Below are 13,432 nucleotides of genomic sequence, written 5' to 3'. Positions count from 1 at the left end.
AATCGTGATGTATTAGCATGATTAGATTAGGCATGTACGAAAAGTCAGGGTCAGGTGTACATACACTGAGTGTGATTAATCAGATTACTGCCTGCAAGATTCTGGAGCTTGTGATAGATCAGTGTACTATAGAGTATAAAACGCTGTGTAAGCATTTTAAGCTCCAAGGTTTAAACTGAGTATGCATACTCCTAAATTTAAGAATGTCAATTAAATATACATACTTGAAACTAGCGTGTATTAAAAGCAGATTGTGTCTGTATCTTATTAGTATTTTGATGTACACCAAGACTGTATCCTACTTCATGGAAACAAAGGAAAACTTTACAATGAAAAGCATTGGAGACGTGTATTTGGTTTCTCTTTGAGTACGGAAAAGAGATGCCAGATTTATTTCCAATAAAACTGGAGGCTTGGCGCAGAAACTGGAGGCTTGGCGCAGAATCTGAAGTGCTGCCATCTACAGTTTAGCCGTAGCATACGGTATATGAGTGTTGAACAGTCCCCCTTCCTTCTGTGATGAAGGAGAAAATGTACAATTCAAGCTTAAGGATTTGTACTTTATTTTATTTTATTTATTTATTATTTTTATCTGAAGGCAAAATGAAAGGGAGTAAATTTGCCTGGTGGAAAATGGGTGAAATTTACAGATGGAGAAAGTACACAGGACCTGAAAGACTGCGTTTACACTTGGCATTAACATGCGATCAAGCAGATCGGATCATCAGTCAATTAGGAAACCGCGCATTTACACTTGCCAACATCAACTGATTTCTTTATCTGGATAAACAATCGAATCTGTTTTTCCAGCACAATATTTAACTAAGTCTGTAGAAGGTCCCCCCAGTGCAAAAACTTTCTAAAAACCTTTTCAGTTGTGGGACATTTTGCAAATCCCACAAAATGAGGACATGTCGGTAGACATTGGCGGGGTTCTGCGTGACGTCAAACTGCAGACATTTTGGCTGGATTGCGTTTCCGTTACACTGAGATCCGATCACAATCCGCCCTCCACTACCTCTAGACCAGGACACGCTGATCGGAAAACATTCCGTTCAGAATTGAGTTTACACTTTATTGGGTATCTGGACAGCATCCGGTCGCGTGTTAATGCCAAGTGTAAACACAGCATTGGACTTTGGCTATTAAGGTCATGAGTTCAAATCCCAGCCATATTAAGCTGCCATTCCTGGGCCTCTGATCAAGGCCCTTAACCCCATAGCTGCTCAGTTGAATGAGATTATGAATTAGATATATGTAAGTCGCTCTGAATAAATGCATCTACCAAATGCTTTCAAATGTAATTAAATGGACATTTGCTCTATTTTTAGTCAGTAAACTACTACTTGCCACTAGTAATTAAGCAGTGCTCACACTACCACACGGTTTTCAGTGTTTTCTTGAAAGAAAAAAAAAAGAGTCTGTCTTGTTCACTGATATCTGCTCGGTAATTTAGCGTTTTCTCTCTCGACCTGCTAAGAATAGCTGTAAAATCTCGCATCAGAATTGCATTGAATTTATAAACCGGACGAGTTTACTGATGAACGTTTTGAGCGTGACAGTTTCTAGAGATCTGCTTCAGATGCTATAGAGCTGCTCATTAGCTGAATTGTCCTTCAACTACAACCCAGTACAATTACATTCAATCGAAGCAGAGGAAAACTGACAGCAGTTGAGAGTCAGCTCCTAACTGCTTGATTTTACATCATCCATTTTCAATCCATTTCATTCTCAAAACTGCATTTAAAAAGGATTGTTGCTTTGGGGAGGAAATCCCCCAACAGATCATTTGAGCGTCATGTGACCGTAAACAGCCAGAAGGTAGATGGAATTTGAGGCTGGTCATGCTTCTTCACACAGAAGCATACTTTCAAAGCGTGGGAATTTAAGCCGGCTCGACCAGACATCACCCAAGTCTCACCACACCAGCTCCACTGACTCCATACGAGCTTCAGAACTCCAGAGAGGAGGACCTTATTTAAAGCAGCATCAGACCATAGCTTGGAGTTTATGGGTGTAAGAGAGAAGAAAGAGAAAAGAGAGAAGAGCTACAGATATGAAGCAGGACTTAATGAAGACTGCAAGCTGCAACAGGTCGATTCACTTTCTTTTTTTGGGGGAAGGGTTTGTACTCTGTGTCTATGTATTTTTAGCTTCCTAAAAAAATATTTGACCAATTGCGGTCCTCTGTAAAACCGTAAATCGCTTCTAGAATTTTCTTTTCCAGATGAAACCGACGTTTTATATTTTGATCACTTTGTTGTGTCAGGGTTTGTCATCGCAAGCTGCAGCAACTTGTACATGCAGAGAGCGTTGAGTGTTGCTTTTCAGCTGATGGGAGTGTTTCATTAATTATTTCTGAGGTATTATAGGAATGTGGTTTTGAATGGGAATGTAGTCTTGGGGCACTGCACTGTGGGGCATGGTGTAAAAATTCGACTATGAAATGCTTAGAAAGAAAGGGTACATTTTAGGGAATCGGAAGAATAAAAACACGCATATAATGGCTGTAGATTTATATAAAACAAACGCCCCCCCTCGTTTACATAATACGATGATTTGTAGCATATCTCTCTTATGAAAATGCAGTTTTGTTATTGCCACGCCTCCTCTACAGGACCACTCATTATTCGTATTCCGGTTGGTACATCAGGTCATACAAGAGTACTATTGATTCAGGCAGTGTGCTTCATAACATTAGTTTTTCTTAATTTGAAACAATATCTGTCATTTTTGCAAAGTAATGGAGAGTGTGTTAGAGAAGTGAAGAAAAGAGTGCAGGCAGGGTGGAGTGGGTGGAGAAGAGTCGCAGGAGTGATTTGTGATAGAAGAGAATCTGCAAGAGTGAAAGGGAAAGTTTATAGGACTGTGGTGAGACCTGCGATGTTGTATGGTTTAGAGACAGTGGCATTGAGTAAAAGACAGGAGGTGGAGCTGGAGGTAGCAGAGCTGAAGATGTTGAGGATTACGTTGGAAGTGACGAGAATGGACAGGATTAGAAAGGAGTTTATTAGAGGGACGTTTTGGGGACGTTTTGGAGACAAGGTGAGGGAGGTGTGATTGATTTGGACACATGTGCAGAGGAGGGACATGGGGTATATCAGTAGAAGAATGCTAATAATGGAGCTGCAAGGAAGGTGAGGGAAGACATGCAGGTAGTTGGTTTGAAAGAGTCAGATGTAGAGGACAGGGGGGTGACTGGCGACCCGTAATCCTGAAGCTCATAATCATTCAAATTATAGTGTTTAACACACACTTATGCACACAAATACATGCGATTAGGAGAAATGTTTAGCAATGCTTGCTTTTCATTATTGATTGTATGCTGGTCCACATCAGTGTTTTTTTCTGGCATTTACAGAAGCTAGGATGCCCCAGAAACTAGAATTGCTCCCTTGAGTAGAGACTTTATTAATGCGAGGACTCGACAGCATGTTAGCTCTATTTCCTTGCCTAACTTTTAATGTTTGACCGTAAATCTAATGAAAGGATGATGATGAGCCACTTTTCAGTCAATTCATCCCAAAAAACAGCCCTTTTTTTATTATTCATTTTAAGTAAATCTGAGGTGATTTCGGGGTGGTCCATCCCAAGGCAGTGTGTTTTTAGTTTTTTTGAGAGGAAGGGACCGATTCCTAGCACACGCTGTTTATTAGACTTCTTCCTGTTTCCCCGTTTTGATGGCCGTGGGAAAAAAAGGCCTAATTGTTTAAATTTAGAGCAGTGAATGATTTTTCTCCTGTCTCATGCACAGCCTTTCCCTGACTAAGCTGTTTTTTTTTTTCTCCTGATGCAACCTTGACACTGTCCTAATTATTAGTTTTATTTTTAGAATAGAGTAAGATCTGTATTTGTCCCTGCTGCTTTTGCTCAGGAGGCTCATCTTGATGGCTCTATTTAGAGCGCACGCACGACAAACTATGAGTCTTTATCTTAAATGTGGTTGCTATAGCAAAGCTATATTTAGAAAGTGTTTGGATGAGCGATGGTAGGGCACGACTCTACATGAAGCTATGAAGCTGGTTTTTCTAGATTTTCCTAACAAATGCTCTTGTAGTTCCAGTTTAATGCTGGAGCTACTATGGTTGTGTGTGTGTGTGTGTGTGTGTGTGTGTGTGTGTGTGTGTGTGTGTGTGTGTGTGTGTGTGTGTGTGTGTGTGTGTGTGTGTCATCATGTACCTTATGAAAATGCACTATTTAATAATCAGATTTGGGTTTATTTAAGGATGTAACTCCTGAATTCATTGTGAACATGCTTACAACATTTATGACACTCTATAGCATCTGTAACACCTGTCATACTACAGAAGGCCCAATTCAGGGGAATTACCTTCGTAATACATTATAAATGCATGTATAACCTGTTATAAAGCATTCATTAGCCTTTATTGTACCCTGCATAAGCAACACTTATAAGTAGTATAATTGTCTTTTAGCTAAATGAATGTGTTTATGTATATGCCAGATACTGGATTTTTTGTAATGCATGATAACACCATAAATGTTTGCAGTTATAATGTTCGTACGAACAAAACTAGACTGCTTTATGTGCACAACATGGACAAGTTTGTGGATACCAGACCATAAGACCTCCATTCTTCTGGAAAGATGTTCCACTAGATTTCGGAGTGTGGTGGAGGACTGGGGTGCAGTCAGCATTTCAGTTTATCCCAAAGGTGTTTAAAAGGGTTGAATTCCGAGCTCTAAAGCAGGGCACTCGAAATCTTTCACCTCGAAATTTAATCATGGAGCTCACTTTGTGCACAGGGCATTGTTTCGAGTGGCCTGCAATAGAACTCTTCTAAACACCTTTGGGATGCATTGAAAAGCTGGCTGCACCTCAGTCCTCCTCACCCTACATCAGTACCGGACTTTACTAACACCCTTTTGGCTAAATGAGAACTTTTCATGAGCACACTCCAAAATGTAATGGGACATCTTCCCAGAAGAGTGGAGATTATTCTAACAGCAAATCGGGACAAAATTTGGAAAGGGACATAAACGCATATTAATCTTATGGTCAGGTGTCTCAAACTTTTGTCTCTATTGTTTGGCAATTCGTATCGTCATATGACTACATTATATGGTTTATAAAGAAAATCTTAGTGTCATAACTGGAATTACATTATAATGCATTATAATAGAGCCTTATAAGCTTTGTGTCTACAGTCCACTCACAGACACGTTATTAGAATCAGGTTTATTGTCCAAGTGTGTTGACACAGGCAAGGAATTTGGTTCCAGCTGTTGGTGACTCAAAAGTACAGACATAAAGTACACTACATTAAACTTAGACAAACTATACAAGACAATACGGATTAAATAAATACATTATACAGAGTATATGGCAGATCAGTAATGTACATAAAGTGTGAGTGCATGGTAGTGCATTAATACATAATAATGCATTATTAATGATCTTTAAGAATAAGGTAGATGTGCAGACCTGCAGTAACTACAGGGGAATTAAGTTGATCAGTCATACCATAAGAGGTGACCATCTGTGAGCAACAGTGTGGTTTTATGCCGAGGAAGAGCACCACAGACGCCTTATTTGCTTTGAGAATGTTGATGGAGAAGTATAGAGAAGGTCAGAAGGAGTTGCATTGTGTGTTTGTGGATTTCGAGAAAGCGTACGACAGGGTGCCGAGAGAGGAGTTGTGGTATTGTATGAGGAAGTCAGGTGTGGCAGAGAAGTATGTGAGGGTGGTGCAGGACATGTAAGAGGTCATTGTGACAGCAGTGAAGTGTGCAATAGAAACGACAGAATGGTTCAAAGTGGAGGTGGGACTGCATCAAGGATCAGCTCTGAGCCCTTTCCTGTTTGCAGTGGTGATGGACAGGTTGACGGACGAGGTCAGACAGGAGTCTCCATGGACTATGATGTTTGCGGATGATATTGTTATTTGTGGTGAGAGTAGGGAGCAGGTTGAGAAGAGCCTGGAGAGGTGAAGGTATGTGCTGGAGAGAAGGGGAATGACAGTCAGTAGGAGTAAGACAAAGTACATGTGTGAATGAGAGGAAGGGCAGTTACAGGGAGAAGAGGTGGAGAATGTGGAGGAGTTCAGGTTGCTGGGGTCAACAGTGCAAAGTAATAGAGAGTGTGTTAGAGAAGGGAAGAAAAGAGTGCAGGCAGAGTGGAGAAGAGTGATAGTGGGAGTGATTTGTGATAGTAGGGTATCTGCAAGAGTGAAAGAGAAAGTTTATAGGACTGTGGTGAGACCTGCGATGTTGTTTGGTTTAGAGACAGTGGCATTGAGTAAAGGACAGGAAGTGGAGCTGGAGGTAGCAGAGCTGAAGATGTTGAGGTTTTCATTGGGAGTGAAGAGGATTGACAGGATTAGAAATGATTTTAATAGAGAGATAGTGCATGTAGGACGTTTTGGAGACCAGGTGAGGGAGGTGAGATTGAGATGGTTTGGACGTGTGCCAGGAAGGAGGAAGGAAAAGAGGTAAACCAAGGAGGAGGTTTATGGATGTGGTAAGGGAAGACATGCAGGTGGTCGTTTCGAAAAAAGGCAGATGTAGATGACGGGGGGTATGAAGACAGATGATCCATTGTGGCGATGACCCCTAATGGGAGCAACTGAAGGAGGAAGACGACTGCATTATGTATGCTAGTATTCCAAAGGTATATTTTATATGTATGTTTATATTTTAAGTGCTATATGTGTATAATGAAATATAATGCAGGATTTGTATTGAGTTCTAGGTATTTTTGTTTGTTGTTTAGTCTCAGGGTTTTTTCCCCCTCTTTCCGCTGCAGTAATTAGCTGGTCTGGAACGTTAAAGGCGATTACCCCGAGTGGAGAGGTCAGTTGATCCTGTGGCTGTTCGGGGGAAGTGCTTGGGTCATTTGACCACCCACGTCTACCTAATCTCATTGCGGTCACATGCGTGCATCAGCCAGTGACCAGACCACAGCCAAAGCTAAACAAACTCTAATGAGAAACAGCATATATTTATTTCTTTGTTTTGTTTGGAAACATTAATATAATGATTGTGTATAAATTAAGGCAACAAGGTGACTTTTAAACCCAAAAGCTCTCGGAGTTCACCCGAGAAAATTTCTGTCTCTCTAATGCAGCATTGGAGAACAGAGGAAAAGGAAATGGGCAGCACAGTGATAAGACTGCTGATCAGAGAATGCAGTCATCAGTCTGATTGTTCCCCTGGCTGTGGATTCAGATGTGTATGAGAGAGAGAGAGAGAGAGAGAGAGAGAGAGAGAGAGAAACAACCAGTGCCTTTCTGAGGAAGTCACGAAGTTAGCATGTGACCTGCAGGCATAAATAAACACATCCTGTCTTTACTCAAAGGACACAAAATAGACAATAGATAGACTGAACTGGTGATACTTATACTAGATTTTAAACTTTCGAGATTGGAAGCACAATGTCTGGAGGAAACCTTTGTTTTTTGAAACTGTAAAATTGAAGTAAAATCTGTGACTCCTATCAGAATGTGGCAGATGAAAAAATACAACCACTCTTGTTCTATTAAGTAGGGGTGAGCGATACAGTATATATCATATACAATAATTTCGTAATTGTTGTTTTAATGATGTGTGATTTGACGCTATCGTGAAAACCCAAACCAAACTTGCCTGCAGAGTGCACGCATACATTACGAGACTAGTAAGTCTAGTAGATTAGACTTGTGTGTATGCGCATTTAGAGTCCGGTGTTTTACTGCATGATTCAGTCTAAAAAATTCATTTAGAATGATAAAAAAAATCAAAATATGGGGCAGAAAATTCATACATTCGTATACTTATTTCATATTAATCAATACGAAATCTAAAAATCGAATCTAAAAATATATTATACAATTTATGATATTTTATTATATTATAAAATACTGATTTGCTTGTTAACAGCTAAAATGTATTATTATTCTAATTGACTGATTACATTTAAGAATTGTACTCAAAAGAAAATTTTTTTATATGGCTTTAAAAATGGCTTAATAAAGTTGAAAAAATGCCTATAAAAGGTAAGAATCTATTTAAGCTTATTGGAAAAGATTAACCTCTGTCACTGCTGTGAACTGACCACTACATAAAATATGAAAAATATCAAAGAATTTTAGGAGTCAGCTGTCCACAGTCTTTAAGGTACCAGCACAATGACGCACTCAGCAAAATATCGGTTTTACTATTACCGTTATCAATGAGATACAAGAAAAAATATATATTTTACTATATACCACAATAAACATGGTCTTTTTATCATCTACTGAATTAAAACTACACTACACTATACTAACTAACTATATATCTTAATGTCACTGGTGGACAGTAACAAAGTAAATTAAATTAAAATTTGTTGAAGTAGAATTTTCACGTATCTGTACTTTACTAAAATATTTCTATTTGGGGAAACTTTAACTTCACTACATTTCAAAGTCAAATATCTAAATTTTCACTAAACTACATTTAGCAAAATCACTCTCGAAAAAATCTCAAGTGCTCAGTCACACAGCAATCCACCAATCAGGGTCGAGTGCATGCTCTGTTTTAAACTTGTATGGATTGCCACTTGGTGGTATCTACTTCTCTCAAGCATACAGTTCAGCCTCAGTTCATCAGCAAGCAGGACATTTAGAGAGGAATAAATAATGGAAGAAACTGCTGACTTTAACTCGCTACAACACCCGTGGCCTTATTTGTAGTCGAAAAGGTTTTGGTTTAATGATAATTTTAATATCAATCAGTGTTTGACTCATTAATATTATTCTATTAATAGATTGATGTGCTGAGAAGAACATTAGAGTCTTTTCACATAAACTGAGTTGATTAAGCAAAGAGACTTGTGAAAACATGATAATAGGAACATTATAGCCGTAATAAATCATAGTACTTTGGATGCTTGAGTACATTTGAAGGCAAATCCTTTTGTACTTTTACTTAAATGAAAGTTTAAAGGGACACTTTTACTTTTACTGGAGTGATACTTTACTTTGCCACCATTGCCTGATGCACACCAGATAGCATGCATGTGTTGCATTTTAGAAGAGGAATATATATGGCTAATAGATATATATTGGCTTATACATATATATCTCTATAGCTAATATCTGATCTGATCAGTTACTTTGTGTAAATGCCACTTAGTTTAAAAACTATACTCAGCTACTACAGTATATACGGTCTGTTGAAATCCTTCACTGGGTGCCCATCCAGATTTCCTTCCACCACTTGACAACCGTTGCTCTCTCCATTTCCTGTTTCACTTCTACAGGGAAAAAAAAAAGAAAATAGGAACAATACTTCCAAGGTGACCACGAATTTACCTTAAAAGCTTTGACCCGTTACAGCACTGCATTTCTTTATGTTCTAATAATAAAGTATTCTCAAATGCTCCTTTTCCATTTAGGTCACACCATATTAAATGGAACTCTTTTCCCACTTACCGACGTCGTCTGCTTTAATAGGCATGAATCTGCCTGGAAAAGACGTGCAAAATGCTGGTTCAATATTCACAACATTTGCAGGTTGTGCAGTGCTACATCTGAGAAGCGTGAATACACCAGATCGGTCTCGTCTCACGCCGCTGGCTACTTAATGGTGGCGTCTACCAGATCCGACAGGCCTCAAATGAAGAGTAAAACGTTCTGCCGCTCTGCCACGCTAAATAAATTAATCACCTGTGAGATCAAGGCCGCGAATGCAAGCATATCATTAACATGGACATCAACCGGCAAAAAGATTAGCAAGCGCCATCCGGGCGCCCGACTAATGAGAGCGGGTTAATAAGCCGGGGTTTGTGCTGAAGCAGCTCATATAAATACAACCCACAGGTCGTCTGATCCAGATGTTCATCTGTCTTGCTGAGCAGTAAGAGGTAGGACGAGATCTTTTCAGAGCTTGAACCGAAAATAAACGGCTACAGGTCTTCAGGGTGCAGATTTAGGAAGTCATTTGAAATGGCACAAATGCGGTTGGTTCTGGTTCTGCTTTAAATCTCCATCTCGGGACACTTTCTACATTTCCAAAACTACATCTCTGATGAATAGTGGGCTCTTTTTCCTATTTCTCAGTGTGCTTTGTGGATTAATGTTCTGTTGTTTCTCTGAGAATGAGAAGAAAGACTAGAAGGAAGAGCTAGCAGCAAGAATGTTCTAGAGCTTTTCTTTTTTCTCAAAATTGTCTCCTGTCCACGAGACAAGGAAGACCCTTTTACGAACAGTATCTGTCCCGGTCCCAGTTTAGGATTTTGTCTCTGTGTCATCATGTTCCAATTGCTAAACTAGTCAACATTTCGGGATTTCATGACACCGGTATTGCTTGTACTGGTGTTGCAGATGAGGTTCAAGTTTTGCATGGTGGAATTCTTTTTACCGTCATGAATACATTGAAAATTTGAGCAGTGATGTTTCAAGAAATTCTCCTGTTGTCGTGCAACACCAATATAAATACAGGTCAAAGACTAAAGGTTAAATGACTGACGAGGGAAGAATGTTGCACAGGTATCCTGATCATGTACTTTTACTTTTACACTCATGTACTTTACTCCAAGTGGCGAAGCAGTTTTGAAGGCTTCATTGCCTTCGCATATTATGCAGAGCGGGCTTGGTGCGTGGGAACAACCTGTCGCAATAAACTTATATTTTAAATAGGACTCCTGATATTGTCTGTTAAACACAGCTTTCTTTTTCTTTGAAGTCGTAGGCTGTTGATCCTCTGTCTCCTCACTGGCTCTTTAATCCTGCGCAAAGAAACTTTCCAAAGACGTTTGTTTGTTCATTTTGTTCGCCTGGGGGTTTGAATTTAGCGGTAATGAATTATGTGATAGCGGCCGGAGCCCCTTTAAGAAGGTAGGGGATGTTGGTAAAACATGTGACCGAGACATCATGACATGCATCAAGAGTGAGTCATAGACAGATGTGGCGGAGAGAATCCGGTCATTTTCCAAAATTAAACATCGTTTAGAATTAGATAATAAATAAAACGGAAATAATGTAAGTTATGTATTCTTTCTGTGCAGCCCAGTACCAATTGACCCCCGGACCGGTGCCGGTCCACGACCCGGGGGTTTGGGGACCACTGGTCTAGAGTATGTAGTGATTGACATGGTGTCTAAAGTGAAAAATCGAATGAAATTTGTGTTATTCAGGGCATCGTGGGCAGCCTGACTAAATCACCCACTGAATTTACATCGATCGATGGACACTGACATTCAACTTCCATGTTGTCCTTTGGGGGAAAACGTCCTTTATGTAGCCAAGATGAAATAAATTGACAATTACACCACATTACCGTCTCTGACACTATGCCTTTTAAATGACTGTTGGATTGGATAATTGGATCCTCTGTAACCTGGCGGCTGTGAGGAGAAGCTGGGAAAAGTGGAATTTGTGGATTAACTGTTGTGTAACATTCAGATCACATTAGTATAAAGCCTGACTGGGCTGGCTGGAGAGAACACTAAAGGACTCTATCTATAAAGACCAGTAAAAGCATCTTTACAGAAGGGAGATTATGATGCTGTTGATGGGTTTCAAATATTTTGGAAAGTATGTGTGCAAAATTTGCAGAGCTCTTAGCAGATAATCTTATGGACTGTGGGTGAATTAAGTTTTTTTTATTTTTTTTCTGTTTTGTCTGGTTGTCAAATGAATGCCTTTTACCATCCCCACAAATACAACAAAAAATTATTTAAGTTTAGCTGAGTTGCATTATTGGTTAACTTTTACATTATTTAGATCTGTCGCTGAAGGCTTAAATTTGTCTCCAAATAGCTATTTATTAAAAAAATGAATTATATTTATATATTATAGTATATCTCTTAGTGGTAAAAAAAAAAAAAAAAAAAAATTGCACTGTATATACTTTTGTCACGTTTATATAATTTAGAGGGCAAAGGAAATATAGCTGATCTTGAATAAATATCTTAATTGGGATTATGGATATCAGATAAACAGTAGCAATATCATATTATGACACACAAATCATGATTTACGATATGGATCATGATTGCCAATTGATTATCCAACAATGCAGTCAAGTTACAAAAGAGAGGAAAAGGGCAAAAAAAGAGAAAACATTGGAACAGATATAACCAGTTATTTACAGTGATTAGCAGTAGACCTATACAAGTGTTAGTCACCAACTCAAATAAAAAAAAAGTTTATATAGTCACACAACCAAGTTATAAATGCTTAAAAAAAAAAGAGCACTCGATGAGCCTTTAAATGACCCTAACCATGTGCAGCTGCAGTTTACCATGCCCGAGGAAGGGACTGTGGAAGTTGGCCATTTTAGTAGACTTTGGACTCTAATTCCTGCTACAATGAGGTTTATGGCCCTTATTATAGGTTTTATCACTTTTGCCAGGTCAGAGATGTTTATAAAAGGAAAGTTTTAAAAGAAAATTCAGTTTATTTATTTATTTTTAAAATATGGTGAACCTGTAGTATATTTTACTACAATTGGTACATAGTACACTTTATTTTATGCCGACAAAAATGCATGCTAAAGCATTGTTTATTAAAGTTTTTAAATTTTTTTATTTAAAATATTCATAGAATTGACTCATAAGTCATCATTGTGAATCAAATCGAATCGTAGCCAGAGTGCAACATTACACATCTAGAAAACTAGCCTTTGAACACCAAGATGCATTTTTTTCTTTATTTATTTTTGTGTTCAATGTTCCAAAGATACAATTTATAAAAATGTCCTACAGTCTAGTGAATGCTAGAAATCTGAATTGCAAGATTATAGAAGCTCTGACACCTGACTATATTAGCAATATGAAAAGAAATAATGACAATGATGACATATAATGTCCGCTTACTCTACAGTGAGCACATACAATAAGCACTATTTATTGGGGTTGAAGAAGATTTATAGTGTACAAAACAGGTCATGGTAGGTCATATAATAAGTACAGTATATACAGGTATGCAGGATGCTACATTAACTGAAACGTTTTGACGAAACCCCAGAAAAGCACCTGTTTTAGGTTTGCAAGGTTTCAGCAAATCCAAGCATGACTCCAGCTGCAGTAAAACTTCCCTGCTCATGTTAACCTGCTTCGTCCTGCTTCGTCTCTTAACCTGATATTATTCTTCCTTCTGTAGATGTTTGTTATGGAGGCTTTTTAAAATGCAGATTGAATAAACAGGAAGGATTTACACGCGGCATGTGTTGATTAGATGGATATTAAAATGTATGATGAGCATCCCTGTGAGCAGAAAATTCACACCACCTCCTGTGACGATCGTAAATCCGACAACTCTCTCTGCAAGCCGCTTATTCGGCATATTTTGTCTTTATTTATACATTCAGGGAAGGTGGTAAAAGTTTGTAAATAAGTGTATGAGCGATTGGCTGAGTGATTGTTTTAATAAAGAAAAACGGAGGTGTAAGAAACAGTTCAGTTTTTGTGTATGCACAGGGTTTTAGCAATGACCCAATTCCATATAAT

The 13,432-nt window shown here is 38.6% G+C and overlaps 2 protein-coding genes across 13 annotated transcripts in view; both read left to right on the top strand.

The window, feature by feature from the left end:
- The window catches only part of atp11a (ATPase phospholipid transporting 11A), a 102,210-nt gene that overhangs the window by 10,222 nt on the left and 78,556 nt on the right, over positions 1–13,432 (top strand). For 2 of the 12 annotated variants that reach the window (XM_083523071.1, XM_083523072.1), the window contains exon 1: positions 1,529–2,094. The exons of 5 other annotated variants lie outside the window; for them this stretch is intronic. In XM_083523071.1, coding sequence (XP_083379197.1) covers positions 2,011–2,094 — 84 coding nt within the window. In that variant the 5' untranslated portion in view covers positions 1,529–2,010. Of the gene's footprint in view, positions 1–1,528; positions 2,095–13,432 lie in introns of those variants that run through there. 5 more of the 12 variants (XM_083523070.1, XM_083523064.1, XM_083523074.1 and 2 more) reach the window with 5 other exon arrangements.
- The window catches only part of setd4 (SET domain containing 4), a 493,820-nt gene that overhangs the window by 472,350 nt on the left and 8,038 nt on the right, over positions 1–13,432 (top strand). The gene's annotated exons all lie outside the window — the stretch shown is intronic.

The sequence above is a fragment of the Silurus aristotelis genome (assembly GCF_946808225.1).
Source record: "Silurus aristotelis genome assembly, chromosome: 20".
In the NCBI taxonomy this organism is placed as follows: Eukaryota; Metazoa; Chordata; class Actinopteri; order Siluriformes; family Siluridae; genus Silurus; species Silurus aristotelis.
This window is presented reverse-complemented; position numbering and strand designations above follow the sequence as displayed.